We start from the raw sequence: 18,337 nt of genomic DNA on the forward strand, positions 1-18,337 counted from the left end.
TTCACTGTTTCTTCTTTTGCACATGTCAAGACTCTGCTCCTTTTCTAACTACACTGACCCCATATGAATCCCTCAGTCCTGGAACTTGAAGCATTATTTTTAAACATTCTTCATCTGAACTCCAGCCACGGCTATTTCAGTGACTTCCATAGCTTATCTCCAACTTCCTATATTTATTTTGGCATTTAACAGGTATTTTAAACTTCATGTTATTAAATACCACACTTGTATCTCTCTCAACACCCTCGTTACCTATGACAGTTCTTCATACAAAATTGAATCTCACCTGTATGATATGTTTTTATTTGTTGTTTTGTCTTCCTTGAAAGCCCTGGCATACTCCTTATGACCTTTAGATTTACAGTATAAAGGTCGATTCCTCAGGGACATCTCCTCTGACTTCCAAGTCAAGAGAAGAATCTACTTACTCATTCTGCAACACACTATTTTGCTTTATATATTTACTAAATTTCATGATACTGGTGAAGTGCCACATATCTTTTAAACACCACCACAGACTGTTCCTCAAATCTAATGAGATTTTATTGCAGATATGAAATCAGTAACAGCTTAAGAATGAACAAAAAGGCTAAAATAAACATGTTTTTAGAACATTAGCACCGAGATTAGTCAAGGTCAGTACTATTAAGCAGCAGGGATATGGCGTGAACATTAACTGGCATTCTGAATCCAGAGCCTACCATCACAACCATTAACTCTATGCCACTCTTTCAATTTAATTAGAACAATATTCATTACTTACAAAAAATATTATAATAGATCAAGTATACCTACTACTATTTCTGAATTTAGCTAAATTTTATCTTTCCTAGATTATATGTTATCAAAAATAGCATTGTTATGATTTTTATTCAGAAGCATCAAGTTTTCTTAAAGTTAGTAATATTTCAATTCTTATTTCTTTTCTCACTTATTTCAATATTATATAAAATTTTATAAATGTTAATTCCATTTTCATAAAAAATTTGGAAGAAAGTGTTCAAACTCATCAACATTCAAACAAATTGCAATTAAGCCAAACAGAAAAAAATTTTTTACCTAATTGCTTACTTAAAAAACGAAAGGGGGAGCCAGTTCTGTGATGTATCAGGTTAAGCCACCACCTGCATACCTGGCTCCCATCTGGGCACTTCCGGTCCAGCTCTCTGGTAATGACCTCGGAAATCTTACTCTACAAATATTTAAATTTATTGCAAAATGCAACCATAAGCAAACCCATATTTGGAGTACAGGTGGCAAGTAAACTTTAGCTGAAGGTGTAGCATGAAGCAAAGGTTATTTCTGCTTAAATATGTACGCAAGAGAAAGTTTTGTCAAATTTGCAACAATAAAATAAATGTGTTCAACCAAAAACTTATTATACATATAGATCCTTTTTTTCTTATATCCCTAAAAGGAAGAAAAAATGTTGAAACACACACAGAGAAACACATGAGCAGTCATATTTTATTTATTTATTTATTTATTATTTGAAAGCAGATGCTCAGACAGAAGGAGAGAGAGACAGAGAGAAAGATCTTCCATCCACTGGTTCACTCCCCAAGTGAGCACAATGGCCAGAGTTGAGCTGATCTGAAGCCAGGAGCCAGGAGCTTCTTCTGGGTCTCCCACATAGGTGCAAGGTCCCAAGGCTTTGAGCCATCCTTGATGACTGCTTTCACAGGCTGCAAGAAGGGAGCTGTGTGGGAAGGGGGCCACAGGGACAGGAGCCAGTACTCAGATGGGATCCCAGAGCATGCAAAGCGAGGATTTAAACACTAGGCCATCGTTCTGGGTCCTGAACAGTCATACTTCAATGTAAAGGTGGTTCAGGATAAAACGACCCTTCAAGAATCTGGTTTTCGAGGTGTTTTGTTCCCAAGGGGTGGGGTAGCTGAAACAACACAAGATTCCATGTGTGAACATATGATAGGACAGCAATAGTGTTGGGGCCCCGTCTTATTCTCCCACTCACCAAGGAGAGGGAGCAAGAAAAAAACTCGCAACAAGTGAACCTGTAAAGTAAAAGCATTGTCAGCACTGCGTTCCCACTAAGTCACACATTAGTTTGTCCCCAGATGCTTGAGTGTACTATAACCAAATGCAGTGCCAAAAGGGAGAGGCAAACAGGGGACCATTTCCATTTCCACCTTCTCTGTTCTCTCCTGACACCAAAGAGTAACTGCCGGTTACCTCTTTTTCCTTTAAAGAAATACAAAAACAAACCTTTTTTAAAGATGCATAAATGGGGTACTAAGCATAGTCAGAAATGGCAGAACTGAAATTCACTGCTCCAGAGCAGAGTTCATGAAAATGGAATTACAAGTGTATTTTCGTGGAAAATGCTTTGGAATCGATGCATTGCTTTTTTCATAGTACACATCTACATTACATTTTATGAAGCCTCAAACACATGGATTACAAACATTTTTAAGAAAGTAAACATACTGAGGGTAGAACTGTGGCAAAGCAAATTGGGCCACCAACAGTAGCATCAGCATCCCATACGCAACACCTGGTTTGAGTAACGGTTACTCCACTTCCAATCCTGCTGATGCACCTGACAAGGGGCTGTCCTGGGAGCTTTGCACGCACGTGGAAGGCTGCTAGGAGACTCCCAGCTCCTAGTTTCAGCCTGGCTCAGCCTGATCATTAAGGCAAATAGAATACTTCTCTTGGTCTCTGGTTCTCCTTCTCTATTAACTCTGCCTTTTCAATCAAGTAATCTTTAAAAAGCAAACATATTTTTAAATTTCATTTTGACAAACTCTTTAAGTTCCTTTACTGAAACCAACCCTGTGAAATGTATTTTCAACAAAATGGCTTCTATATAATACTTTGTTGAGCATTAGTTCTAATAAATGGTTGCTAAAGACAGAGTAACTGCCAGATAAAGGCAAGGATGCTTCAAAAAATTTTAACACTTCCTCCCAAACTATTTTAAAATTTAGTAATAATAGCAGTGTATACTTTTAAAATGTTTTTATTTATTTAAAAGTCAGAGAGGGTAGGGAGTGTGGAATCTTTCACCTACTATTGGGTAACTTCCCTGATGATTGCAATAACAAAGGCTAGCCCAGGCTGAAGCCAGGAACCAGGAGCCTCCTCCCTGTCTCTCACATGGCTTTCTTTGTCAGGAGCTTGAGTACTGGAACCAGCTTTTCCCATTCCATCAGCAAGGAGCTAAATCACAAGTGGAACAGCCAGAACTTCAAGCAACACTTACATGGGATGCTGGCATCTCAAATAGAGGCTTTATAGGCTATACCAAAACGCCAGATCCAAAAACACCTCTGACAAAACAAAAAGCAAATACCAAACTGCAAATGCATATTTAAGAAAAAAACAATGCATGCATTAGCAAAGCAAAGTACTTCACTGATGGCATGGTTGCTAATATACATGTTAAGGGTCATATTTTAGCTTACTGGTATCTTACACATTGTCTGTAATGTCTGTGGAGAGAATAAAATCATGAAAATGAAAAAGTTTAACAAAAGTTAATATGTAAAATGTGCACTTATTGTAAAAGATACCAGGTTTTGGCCCTTGGGAAGTGTTATGATAACTTACTGCTTTTCTTCAAGTTATGGAGTAGCTCAAATTATTTACCCCAGCATTCCTTGATACTTGGTACAGATGAATATCTGAAAGGAGGCACCCAATACTTTCAGATTAGTGAGGAACAACCTCTCAGAGAAACTGAACTTGAGTTCCTCCACGGGGTAGGACTCCACTGTTGCTGCTCTAGCTTCCACTGACCGTCACTGGTAAACACACACACTAGAGAAGCTCTCTAATAGTAACCTATTTCCATTTCAGCAACCCAGTTTCTATTTTTTTTAGCCAAGAACAGCTTGATCTAAGAAACAAAAAATATTAAATCCAGATGATTTTCATAAAGAACTTCATCAGCATAAATTAGCATTGAATTTCCTGTATGTTCTTAGATAAACTTAAAACTTTAACTTATTTGATTTTAAAAAGGAGAAAGAAGAGTTTTTAAAAAAAGTGAATAAATCTATCAAATGTGTATAGATGGTATGAATGTCTTACCTAGTCCTACCTAGCACATACATAAGCAGCTAGGACAACACTTTTACATTCCCTTAGTTTGATCACAGAGCACCTTCCATTAAAAAAAAAAATTCAACATGACCATATTTTACTACCAAACACCCTTTAGAGATAGATTGGTAGCGAATTCACCAAAGAATTGACAAACACATCACAGAAGTGGAAATGCTACAAGGTCAGACAGCAAAAGATCAAACTGTACAGCAGAAGTATCCCAGCCTACCCTTTATCGTGGGAGGATGATTTTAATTAACAAATAGCAAATAAACACTTCTTTCACTGCTTTGCACAGATTATCACGTAATTTTTTCATCAGACACAATATCATCTTTAAATCTTTAAGATGCTATTACAGTCAGTAATTAATATCACTCTTTAATACAGAAAGATTAAGATCTAGTTATTCAGTGCTAGGCAAGCCACAATCAAGTTGAAAATGGGGGGATGAAGTTTCTAGAGTGTGTGTGTGTGTGTATGTGTGCATGTACAGTGTACCAGCTGATTGTGGGGTGGGGGGTGCAGGTAGGGCTTCCTTCATGCTCACCATCTGTATAAATCAGGCCTGCAGTTGACATGTAATTTTGTGTGGGTCCCCTGAGAAGTGGCCCTCAGGGCTTAATTATTGATGAAGAGATTTTTCTTCAAAGTGGCCCAGTCAGGAATGCCTCAAGGGGACATTCATAAGCACTCATAATATCAATTTCCAAGCACCTGGGAGGTAGGGACACAGATTGTCTCTTTAATTATTATGCTAGAGGTAGAGGAGAGGGAGAATGCTATTTACAACCATGCCGAAACACTCCAAAAAATTACTATAAGTATTCTAAAAAGTGTACCATCTGATCCTTGCTTCAGAAAGGACATCCTTTCCCTTTCCCTGGTGAAAACAGCTAGACCTCACATACACGCCTTCCTCCAAATTAAAAGTTATTGGTAAACAAATACGATATGGTCAGAGATGGTTAAAAATTGTATTAAAAGAAGTCTTTTGTTCAAAACTGTTCTTTTTTCTTAGAATATTAAGTATGTTCTAGTTAGTACAAAGAGGTATCTGTTTTAACTGTTTTCAGAGAGAGTAACAAATTCCTAGTCAATACCAATAAGAAAGCCCCCAGTAATATGCACCTATGCCTTAGCCCTGCTCCTGTCTCAAAAATACTCAGAAGAACACTGAAAACGCACTTCTCCAGATGTGACATTGTAACACCTGCAGGTCAGCCCTGGGTTTAAATCTCACTCCCTACCTAACAGATAGGGATGTCCCTGCAAGTTTACAGCAGAAGGCTGACAGCACAATGAATACCAAAAATCTCTTAATAGAAATAAAATGTCTCTTTAATTTGACCAAAATTTCAAAAATTCTTTTGTTATCTGTGATACTGACATGTGTATTCAAAATACATTATCAATCACATTTACAAAACCACAATCATCCATCTTCATAATTTTTTAACTTCAAAAACTTCACCTTCTTTCAGATTCTAACACATCAATACTACTAATGAATTCCTGATCTGAACAAATTCCAGTCAACTTGCATTTACATAACGCCCATACTGTATGCATTTACAATATTTAAAAGAAATACTTCATTTTTAAAGGTATATATTTTATAGCAGATGCTGTCTGAATCATTTTTATAAATAACACCAATTAGTCTCAACAGCCATTGCAGGAAATATATAGGATTAAATCTAATTTACAAAGAAACAGATGAAAGTTGAGGAAAGAAAAACCATAATAACATATATTGAAAAATAATACAGCCATGATTTTAATACAGCACTGTTTTAACAAAATAGTTTTGTATCAATCATGAAATAAAAATTCTGTGAAAAATAAAAATTTCGTACCAAAATACTTAGCTCTTATCGTCAATAAACAGATATCTGTAGTGAGCTGAAACAAACGTTATATGTTGTGTTAATACAGATGTTCCCTCCCTATTAGTATAACATTTTAATTAAATGCAATGGAAGCAAAAAAAAGAAAACAATGGAAGTGGTAATAATTAAAAACCATAAGAAAGACATAATCCTATTAAAAGTTATTGTAGTAGTCTAATTGGTTCCAGGATATCTGCGAGCACCCACGCTACTGATGTGTGAGGCCAAAAAAATACAATATGCCTTCATACGGACAATCATAAGCAAATCAAATACAGAATGTAATCAGGTCACATGTGAAAATCAAAATCCTGACTGTAGATAAATATATAATCTTATAGTACTTTGAGTATTTGATGATACATTTCTAAATTAACATGAAATATAAGTTAAATAAAATTTTCTGTAGTTTTAAAGGCTCAAGTTCTCTGCTGTACATTTGTTTTTGTATCCACAGAATTACTGGTCAAAAAAATAAAATGTCTAAGACCATCCACTCTCCTCTAGCTCTGCTGATGCTTCACTTTCATGCAATGTCACACCCATTTCGGCTGTCGTGAGATCTTACGACCACTCTGGCAGAGTCCCATTGTCTTTTCATTTTGAAGTTTCAAAATTTTGGAACTGAAGTCTATTGTTTGTTTGTTTTAAATTTTATTTTTAAATGATTATATGGTTGATCAGGTTTGGAAGGAGTGAGGTTTAGAGAAAATTGGGTATACTCATTGCTTCCAAATTTGTTCTTTCTTCTTGTTGTTCCTGGGGGAAGAGGAAAGACAAACGGGGAAACCATTCACGACTTTCCGCATGTCCCAGCACCCAGGGATGAGGAACTGAAACCTCATATCAATCCAGAGTTTCAATGTGTACATATTCTGAGGGTTCTGTCCAAATGGCTTGGATAGCTCTGAAACACTGCCGATTTCACTGATCCGAGGATGATGTCACCCTCCCATTGTCCATTGGTTCCATTCACTGAGATTTTTTGCTGTCATTGTTTGCTGGGGATAGTTGTCCAGTTACTTCTGTTCTTCTATAGTACCAAATGTGCTGCCATATTCTCCTTTTACAACAGGGATTGTGTCCACTGCTCCAGCTTTTTCATTAAATAGGGCCTGTTCTTACTGGAGAGCCCAAGTCTATTCTGCTAGAATTCTCCCACAGTGAACAAATATCTCTGTCTTCCTGGGAGGTCTAGTTTTCAGCCTTGTCATATTGTCTACTCAGTTCAAGATATCTGGGACAGAAATGTGGCACAGATGACAAAGCCACCGCTTAGGATGTCAGCATCCAATGTGAGTGCCACTTCCTGTCCTTGCTGCTCCACTTGCAATGAAGCTACCTGCTAAGTGTCTCAGAAAGCAGTAGAAGAAAACACAGCTGCTTGGACCCCTGCTACCCATGTGAGGGATCTGGAAGAAACTACTGGCCCCGGCTTTGGTCTGCCTAAACCTGGCCATTATGGTTATCTGGGGAGTGAATCAACAAAAGATTTCCCATTTTGTTTTTTCTGAAAATATTTATTGTGACTTGGTTTTTGAAACAAAATTTTGTTTGCTATAGAATTCTCAGTTGACAGCTTTTTTTCCCTTCAGTATTTCAAAGATGTTACACTACTCTCTTCTCAACATCGTTTCTGATACCATCTTTACTTTTTGTGACTTTTGTTTCTCTGTATACTGGTTTTCCCCCCACCCCCCCGATTCTAAATTTAAGGTTTTATTATTAGGCTTTGAGCCTTTTGAGGATGATGTGTCTTACTTTCTTTTATCTTTTCTCTCCCCGCCCCCCATAACTCTTTCAAGTAAAAATTAACAATAATAAAGAGGAGATGATGCTTAAACATCATTCAATTCTCCCAATCCTAACTCCAGATCTTAACATTCTTACTAATTCCTTAACGTTAATATTCAGTTTTTCACATGTGGATATATTACCTCTCAAAAACAAGATAGGTGGCTACTGAATTGTGACACAGTATACAATTAAACACTCGGAAAACACAACTATTTGCTATCAACAAGATTAAGGAGACTCAATCTAAAAAACTCACTTGTAGATACACTGTTACTGATAGAGTTATGAATTAAATACATTTTAAAGATCATGTGACTCATGCAAGCGGGGTAGAACATAAAAAGAAAACTACAGGGGATGGTGCCGAACTACAGCATCCTAACACTTCACCTGTGGCACTGGCTGCTCCACTGGGGATCCAGTTTCCTGCTCAGGACCTAGGAAAGCAGCAGAGAATGGCTCAAGCCTTTGGATGCCTGCACTCAACAGGGAAGACCTGGAAGAAGTTCCTAGCTTCCAGCATTGGACCAGCTGGGGGAGTGAACCAGCAGGTAGAAGATTTCTCTCTCTCACTCTCTCTCTAATCCTGTCAAGTAAAATAAACAACTCTTTTAAAAAGAAAGGAAGAATAAAACTACATTGTATATGTCCTCAACCATAGGAATGTATAGCAGCTTCAAACCAAAAGAGGTGTTCAGCAGAATCAGTGACCCTCCGAACACGTGACCAGATATGTTTTTACTGCATGGCTCAACTCTTTAGAAAGAGGGAATACTTTTTTTTTAGCTATAATTAAATATTTTATTTATTGTTTAGTTCTTTTTTTTTATTAATTACATTGCATTATGTGACACAGTTTCATAGGCTCTGGGATTCCCCCAACCCCTCTCCATACCGTCCCCCCAAGAGGGAATACTTCTAACTCATACTGAGTATGAGAAAAAAGGTCCTTAAAAAAACAGAGACAGTTCAGTTCCAAAAGTTCCCATTAACAAAATCCAGGTTGTATTCAACAATTAAGCTGCATAACATTTAAAAGTATATAACTACTGTTAATTAATTTTAGAGTGCTAATTATTTCACTAGTTATGGTTTTCCTGAAAATAAGATACTTTCTCTGTATCTTATTTTTTAAATATTTTTCTTATTTTTCCTGACAAGAAGCTAGCTAACTTCCCCAAGCTTACACAAATTAAGAGGGGGGTGGGAAGGGAGAAACTAAATCTTAATCCAAACTCTGAACCACATTAATGCGCCACAAAAAAAAAATCTCTACCATGATTATAAGGACAATATTATAAGTATTTATAAGCCAGGTCCTACCAAGTAACACATTTTTTCTATGCCCATCTTCCAGCCCAGGGGTATTTTAACTTTGGAGCTTGATGATCTGACTATTTTCAACATTTCCCCCCTTCAATCTCTGATGGGATGTTGGACTGGGACCAGAAATTTTGGAAGAATACACAAAGCATCTTCAGATGCCTCAATTAATTTTTCACCAGAAATCAAGATATTCCTTATTTGTTTACACCAAAATCCGAGGCTCTGAAACTTACAAGGGAAATTATATCACTGTCAGTGAGATGTCACTATTACCCTCTGTGCTTTTCACATTTATCAAGTACTATTTCCCTTTATCAATGTATTCTTATCCTACGTTCGTACCAGTAATTTCTTAGGAGATGACTTCCTTCCCCATGTCTTGGAGGCTAAAGCAGTGATCATAATCCAATCAGATTTTCAATAATGCTGTTAATAAATGTATTCAAGCAAAGCGTTCAAATCTGATAGAAAACAGCATAGCTCAATCTGATTGTTAAACAGAAAAATGAACTTAGCTAAGTCAACAGGAACAACTGAGACATCTACGCTTGAGTGTGTTCCCCTAGGCTTAATGTATTTTTCCTCACTGCATTATATTTTAATGATTAATTTCATGCTCTTTCATGGTATTTTAACTCATGAATCACGGGTATTACTTCGAGGGGAAGGAAAGACTCTGTGTGTAAAGAGAGATGTTACTGATTAAAATGTGCTGCACACAGAAACTATAAAGCTAAAGGAGTCTGATTACCACCCTGCAGATTATAAATTATTCCAGACAAACCGGCCATGTTGATTTAGTCTGGGAGTCGCAAGGAACCTTGGCTTCTTATGTGCAATTGGTCAAAAACAGTTTCGTGCATGAAACTGAGCCACACATTTTATGTTTCTTCCCATCTTTTTCCTAAGAATCAAGGTTAACAACTGATTGCAAAGACCATTACAAAAGAAGCAGGAAAAAATTTCCCTTAAGCATGTAACAACTCTCAACTTCAGCAGCCCAAACTCAACCACCATCCTTCCTCTGAGAGTCTAGTCTGTGAAACTGGTGCTTCCTGAAAGCTGTAGAATGTTTGGTATTTGGTTTCATTTCAAAGAAAAGAGAAAGCAAAGGAGATCTGGTTAAGTCAAAACAACAAGGACTAAAAAGGACTAAGACCTAAATGAAACATGAAAAGCACAAATCATACCATTTACGTTGTGCACACACGAGTATTTTATCACATGATCAGTATCAGAAAGTAATCTATCCATAAGAGAAGTCACAACTAAGCAGAAACTCACTAGATGTCCATGTGATGTATCTAATATACCAATATAGATTTTTCAAATCATGAGTGTGGAGTTTGGACAAAACAGAACACAAAGTTCCCAGAACAGTACAAACAGAACATCTTCCCATTACTAGGGGGCAAAGTTTATCCAATCAATGCCAGGGGCAAAAATGCAGCAGGAGCAGCAGGTGGTTTTAAACTTATTTTCATTACCAGAAGGACAGAAGAGAACAAAAACTTGAGATTTGTAAAGCGCGCACGCGCAGGCACACACCACACACACACAAACGTTTGCCAGAGCAGAAAACTCATACAAAGAAAATCCTCCAACAAAACAACCTTTGCCTTTAGGGAAGGAGTGCTGACAGCGGCTTAGGCCGTCTAAGTCCCTGTTGACAGTTCAGTGCGACTCACAACACGGATTAAGGAAACAAGGAGAAAGCAAAAGAAATAGTCTTGGTTCAGGTGGGCCTTATTCAGACAAAGATTCCTGTAATTTTTCCAAAAGTGCAAGACAGAATCAAAAACTGCTAAGAGAAGAGAAAAACGTAATTTATTTCTGGATTTCCCCTTGCGGACACTGTCTTTAAAAAAAAAAAAAAATGTTGTTTTTTTTTTTTTCTTGTATTTCCGTGAGACTTTGTTCCTTGTTCCCCTAGGGGCAATTATTTCATAAGCAATACCCTGGCCCTTGGTGCCCACTGCGGCTAACCCAGGCCTCCCCCTAAAGACTACTCTCCACCTTCCACCGACCGGGCAGGTTCCTAAAACAGGGTCCACTGGGTGGCAAAGGGGCACTTGGTCCCCTCAGAGTCCACGGTCCCGCCACTGCGCGCTCTGGAGCCGTTGCCACTCCGGGAAGGACAAGGAGACAGGCTTCCACCATCCCCTCAGAAGTAAGCAGACGCGTCCCGGTACAATGAGACACCCGCCGCGGGTCTCCGGCGGTCCTAGGGCTCTGCCCCGCAAGTCTCGCACCGAGGCAAACTTTCCCCGTGTGCCCCACTTCTTCTCCCACGCCCCCCGACCGTGCCGCGGCCCCAGGCCCAGTGAGAGCCGGCCGGCGCGCAGTGGGTACCTCGATATCCGCCGTGTCCTTGCTAAGCACCCGGGCCATGGCAGTCCCTACAGCGGGAGACCCTCCCTCGTCCGCGGGCTCCAACCAGACGGAAGTGACAGCGCGCCCGAGCGCGAGTGGAAATAGGGGAGCCGGGCCCGCGGGGCGGCGCGGGGCGGCGCGGGGCGGAGCTGCGACGCCCCCGGGGCGGGGCTGCGCGGCTCGGGCGGCCGGGCGGCTCGGGCGGGCGGCTCGGGCGGCTCGGGCCGGCTGGGGGCGGCCGGGGGCGGCTCGGGGAGCCGGGGAGTGCCGGGAGTGCCGGGAGTGCCGGAGCCGGCCTGCGCGCCCGAGCGCCCGCGGCCCAGCAGGGAGGCAGGTGTTTCTCCCACGGCCGCCAGGAGAGCAGGCGTGCAAGCGTTAGCTGGGAGTCGCCACTGGGAGAAAGTCGACCTGGGCCGCGAGAGGACCTTAGTGCCGGGCTCCCCGGGAGGCAAGGCAAGGGCGTTCTGCGCCCCAGGCTGTTCTCAGGCTGTTCTGGTCCTTTCTAGCGAGGGACAGAAACAGTGTGTCCCGGGCAGCCGCCTCTTCAGGAACTCCCGTGGGTGAGGTGGTAGATGCCCCTCCACGCATTCTTCGAAGAGACTAGCCGCCGAGGAGAGGGCGGGAGCGCAGGTCGCCACGAGGATGCCAGCCTGGGGTCGCGGGCATGAGGCAAGCGAAAACAGACCCCGCCGGCAGCTGCTGAAGTAAGTTGGATGTTTGCAGGAGAATCCATTCAGCTGCTATTTTAAAAAGGTGTGTAGAACTGTGAAGCGTGAAGCCCTTTTGAAGAGTTACTCTTTATGTTTCCCTCCTAAACTTGCCCGGAGTAAGGAAGCAAACTCATGTAATGGAGGTTCCAGTGTGGAAAATAATCTCTCCTTTTTTCCCCTAATGAGATGCACTGCCTTATCTTACAAAACTTTGCATTTAATTCTACTATATTATTTATCTTCACATCAAATATTATTCCCTGTGTCTTTTTTTTCCCCCCTCAGTTCATTCTTCGTCTTCGTCAACAAGCCTCTGCTGAGTTTCCTCGAGGTACCGGTAATGTGTGGTTTCCTAATACTACTTTTCCAGAAGCCTGTGCACTCATACTGAATGTGTGGCCGCCCGGCCAATAAGAGCAACTGGTCAGTAACAGGTATGATTTCCCCCCTGAGTGTTTGAGGAAGTCATCTCGGAACAACTCACGGGCTCCTTTTTCAAGAAACTGGAAATTACTATGCAGCAGAAACAATTTGTAAAATATTCATTTGTCTATTTGGAAGCCAGAGTTGCAAAGAGAGGGAGAGATCTTCCTTCTGCTGGTTCATTCCACAAATGGTCACAGTGGCCTTGAGTGAGCCAGGCAGAAGCCAGAAGCCAGAAACCACTGGAGTGCCATGTGGGAGGCAGGAGCACGGGGACCTGGGTGGCAAGTGGAGCTGGTACTGGCATCACAGGCAGCAGCATAACCTACTGCACTGCAGTGTCGGCACCACCATTTTTCTTCAATCAAGTCTTATTTAATCAGAGAAACTAGAAATCTGAATAGCAATCATCCTTGACTCACTTTCCCTCACTCCATCATTTAATGCACCCCCAAACTCTACAGATTCAGCCTTCTACACAGAAAGACCTTGAATCATTCTACATTTCTCCATCGTCATGCATCTAGCAAGCCTGTGCACTCAGCACGGCTTCAGACACCCACTCTTATTCCACATTCCACTCTTACCTACTCTCTATTCCAGACTGAGCTGGAAATTATTAATTGATTCACAGTATACGTACATCCATTGGGGTCAGAATATAATACAGACCCCTTAATGATCTTTCTCTCCAACCCTAACTAGAAACACTCTTGCTCTGACTCATAATGTTTCAAACACAAACTAAATTTCTCATAGTCCTTTCTCTAGTGCAGCACCTTGTCCATCCCCTTAGGAGCTTTCACCCATTCTTTAATTCTTTCAGGCCTCAGAGAAGCCTTCACTGATGTTTCCCATCTCCAGCAAATTAGCCCCAACCCTATCCTTGTTGATCTGATTCATAACCCTTGTTTGTTCTGTAACAAACATGTCAGATTTTGTTTGCATGTTATTTGTGACATGTCTTCTGTTTAGAATACTTAATTATTTCTTCTGTCTAGACTGTGAGCTCCAAGAACAATGGGCCCAATGACTGCCAGGATTCTCCCCTGGATTCTCAGGTGCCCTCCCAGGACAGAAACATTTTTAAGAATACTTGATAGTCCGGTGAACGGGGTACACCCTCAGCTTGTTTTACGCACGGAGCAGTTCAGCTAGATATCTTACTCTTTACCATGTCTTCTGAGCATTCCATACATCGTTGCTACACATATCACAGTGTGTACCAGTGGATTGTTATTTTAATTGTATCAACTACTTTTCATGGAATCTTGTTCCAGAGTCAATTGTTCCTCACCTCCCAGCAAACACAATTTACCTACCTGTTAGCCACCTGCATCCTGTTAGTTATGGATTAATAAAATGTTGCATTTTATATTTGGTCACTGACTATAAAGATTTGGAATTCTGATGTATTTTTTCAAAACACACATTATCAGTGAACGTTTTGTAGATGCTACATACACGTCGATTTCAAAAATTATTTTAACCAAAAAATGTATCTTCATTCCATGTTCCTTGAACTTTTTGAAATATTATCATGTATACATGTACACATAAATGCATACAAGTGCATATAAATCTTTCTATATATACATACAACTGAATTAAGAATGGTTATAAGTAAGTATATGTATATATATACACAATATTTGAATAATATGATACTTATATAGCTACAGTACGTGTGGTTCATTCCCAATTTAGTCAGTAAGGTTCAATGTTGACTTCCTAACGTCAAAGAATATGTATTGTATGCTCCTTTAGATTATACTACAGCACAAGTTGGATCAATTACTAATCAATACTTTGTTTTATAGGTACAAGTATCCAAGTTACCTTAAGTGTTATATACCACATTTATGTATTTGTTTTTTGTTTTCATATTGTTTTCCTAATCCACACTAGAGGGTTATTCCATATATGCTTTTGCAAAGCAAGAGCTTATCAACAATTAGATACCAAAAATAAACTGTAAATCCTATTTAACTTCACTAAGCAGGTGTAGTCTGCTCTGAAATGTTTGTTTAAGGCATTTAATCACATTGCTCAATGCTACATCTATACTCTGTGATCAGTGATTGCATCTAATAATATGTTAAGTCCATTGAAATTCCACGCTGAGCACATTTGTACCTGTAAATAATCCAAGCTGTTTAAGCCTACTGCAAATGCATTCACACCACACTTTTTTCTTAAAGTTGTAAATTATGATGGCATTTGTCAAGCTGTCCCTCCATCTGGAAGCACAGTCAAATATCAGGTGTTCCACATTATTTTTTTCTAGGCTTTGGAGAGACAGCTCATCTTTCAACCTAATGTTTACAGTACATGAATGAATAACATTATTATTACCACAGTCAGAAGCCAGGCCTATGAGTCATCATTCATTTGACTTCCAAAATGTATTAAAAATTATAGATTTAGAGACAATAAAAAAATCTGATATTCAAATAACCCTTTTCTCCCCCTTTCTCATAGTGTAGAATTAAGTATAAAATATGGACATTTTTTGGATGATAATTTTATTGCAAAAAGTCACATACTTTGACCATTCCCCTCCCCCAATCCTATCCAAGCATACAAGGAAGTTAGCTTGGAAGAGTACAGAAGTCTAAGGAAGGATGAAAAGGAGGCTCTCATGACTGAGATTTGGGCAATAAATGGGAGAGTGACCTAAGGTTAGGCTTCAGAGTTAAAGAGTGCCATTTGTTTTTGAGTCTTTTGAATAGGACTATGGACTTTATCCTATAAGAAATGGCGACCTAGGAAGTTTTACAAGAGAGGAATGGTTTGATAAATATGAATTTTGAAGTAGCACCTGATTGCAATATGTGCCTCATTGCATATTCATATACTCACTTGGGTAAATGTGTGAACATCAATGAATATAACTGATTTCTAGGCAGAGTCTCATTGATTCCCTCCACATGGTAGCCTGAATAGTAATCATAATTGGAATTAGAAACCAATATGATTAATTTTACTATTATCGATGCCATTATTTTTTAACATGATGAAACATTTAGAAATTAGGGTTTGTTTTTTTTTTTTCAAATTTTGTTTACTTACCTCCCATCTGCTGTTTTGCTTAAAGCCCACAATGGCCTAGGATCAAGCAAGGATGGGTGCTCCATCCAGCTCTCCTTCCTGGTGGCAGAAAGTCAGGTATTGGAGCCGTTACCTCTGCCTCCACGGTGTGGATTAAAAGAAGCTCCTGAATCAGGAGTCAAGTTTAGGCACTCTGAAATGTGGTGTGGGTGTCTTATCCTTTCAGGCAAACACCTACTCCCAGATCTCTGATCTCTGTTTTTAATCAGATTGGGAAGAAAATTTATACCCCAGAAGGATCTCTGGGCCAGTCAATGGAGATCTTTCTGTTTTACAAAGCTGTGATCACTCATTTTTAGTCATCTGAATAATGAGCAACGCATTGCCCTTTTCTGCCATTTGTCTTAATGATTGCCACTGCTCCCAGGTCCTTGATGGCTTTGAGTAGGCCTTTTCTTTTTATTCCCCGCTTCACACAGTACCTAGTACATAGTAGGTGCATAAATATTTATGAATAATTATTATCTTCTCATAAGACTTAATTGCAGATCAATATTATTACTATTTAGACATGACAGCAGAACTAGAAAACAGAAATTGTATGGAGATCCAGTAATACACAAATAGACAAAGAACCCTATGAGTGAAACACAAAAAAGAAAAACAAATTATTGATAAAATGTGAAAATCACATTAACAAATTAACCATTTAAGCAATGCCAAAAATTACAGTGACATGATTTTTCACTTATCACTTTGACAAATGTTTTTTTGTAGCGTGAACGAGATAACAGGATTTTAGGACTCTGCAATGTATAATAACATGGTTTAATATATAAGCAGAGCAGTTTAGCAATACAGAGCTGTCTTAGTCCATTCATGCTGCTGTAATGAAATGCCACAATCTGGATTGGTTATAAAGAGCAGAAATTCATTTCTTACTGTTTTGGAGGCTAAGGCCATTACATTGGAAGATCAGCTGCCTGTTGAAGGCCCTACTTGCTAGCTCATAGATGGTGCCTTCCGACAGTCATCTTGATGGGCCTCTTGATTTGCTCATTGTTCCCATTCCACAGAGCTCTGCCTTCATGATCTGCCCCTCTTCCAAAGGCATCACCTCATAATTACATCACATTGGACTTGATTAGGTTTCCACATGTAAATTGGAGAGGTAGGGACACAAGCATTCAGACCAGCAAGATAGCCAAGCCTCAAATATGTGTTTGATGTTTTTTATTTTAGTTTTACTTATCCCAAACACTTTTTTTCTCTTGGCGAAGTCGTTGCTGGCTCATGTATAACATGGTGGCATCAAATTTCCCAAGAGACTTTTGTGTTTCCTTTTTATCACCCATGTGTTGGTTACTCAGTGGTGCATTTTTTTCATGGTGCTTTAATTGTTGTTATTTTTGTGGCTGTTGTTCTAATTCATACCAGTTGTTGAGCTTATTTCTGGCTTCTCATTTATGGAAATGTATAGTGATGGAGTACCAGGGACTACCATATACAGATGTGGGGGCATAATGCAGCATTCTTCCCTGCTTCCAAACAAAAGGTGGACTGCCAATTAAACTGTTGGAAATGTGTACACAACGCGATGCTGGACTGTCTGACATTGTTTGTACCAGCAGTGTCAGGGCACACTTAAATAAGAGACTGATGAAATTATGATCCTTTATGAAGGACTATACTATTTATATCAACATGGGGAAAATCTGTCGGGCGTGGGAGATTGGGGGAGAATCCCAATCTATACGAAATTGTGCCACAAAATTTAAAAATTCAAAGTAAAAATATAACATATATATATATTTTTACTTTGATTTATAGATATCAAGATTTAGCATATGCTCTTAGATTCAGCAACCTAACTCTTGATATTTATATTTTAACAAAATAGTTATTCTTGTATATAAAATTCACCTGAAAGAATGGTTCTTCCCAAAATTAATTTAAAAATTTAAAAACATATTTTGCAAAGAGGAGAGACAGAAAGAGAGCTTCTATCCACTGATTCGCTCTCCAAATGATTGCAACAGCCAGAGCCAGTATAGTCTGAAACCCAGAGCCAGAAGCTTCTTGCAGGTCTCCTACTAGGGTACAGGGGTCCAAGCACTTGAGCTATCCTTGGCTGCTTTTCCAGGCCATAAACAGAGAGCTAGATCAGAACTGGAGCAACCAGGACACAAACCAGTGACCAAATGTGCCACTGGTGCCTTAGCACAGAGGGTTAGCCTGATGCACCACTGTGCTGCACTCCTGCCATATCATGTACACAAAAATTAAACATAGCAACACATATCTATTATAGAAGTGACATATTGATACAGTGATGAAGCTGTATAATTCAGCTTTGTGCAGTCTTTATAAATGAAGTTGGAGAAAAATATCCACATTGAAATACATGTATGTCTTATATATATCAACAATATATATTAAAGAGGAGGCAGCTGCCCTCATATTAGCCCACACCCCATATCAGAGTACCTTGGTTCAATTTCCAGATCTGACTCCTGACTCCAACTTTCTGCCAGTGTAGACTCTAGGAGGTGTCAGCAATGGTCCCACACCTGGTTTCAGCCCTGGCCATGGTAAGCATTTGGAGAATAAACCAGCAGATTGCAGCTTTCTCTCAAAAAAAATTTTTTTAAAGGGAAGAAAAAATATAAATATTTTACCATGATGTTTTAGGGA

At 39.5% G+C, this 18,337-nt stretch overlaps 1 protein-coding gene across 1 annotated transcript in view; it reads right to left on the reverse strand.

Annotated features, from left to right (window-relative positions):
- Positions 1-11,550, reverse strand: part of DPYD (dihydropyrimidine dehydrogenase) — an 808,753-nt gene extending 797,203 nt beyond the window's left edge. Inside the window, exon 1 of the mRNA XM_040999080.1 lies at positions 11,439-11,550. Within this exon, the coding sequence (XP_040855014.1) occupies positions 11,439-11,477 (39 nt within the window). The 5' untranslated portion in view covers positions 11,478-11,550. The remainder of the gene's footprint in view (positions 1-11,438) is intronic.
- Between the last annotated feature and the right edge of the window lie 6,787 nt (positions 11,551-18,337).

This window comes from Ochotona curzoniae, unplaced genomic scaffold (genome assembly GCF_017591425.1).
Source record: "Ochotona curzoniae isolate NIBS_2020 unplaced genomic scaffold, NIBS_Ocur_1.0 scaffold_1037, whole genome shotgun sequence".
NCBI lineage: Eukaryota > Metazoa > Chordata > Mammalia > Lagomorpha > Ochotonidae > Ochotona > Ochotona curzoniae.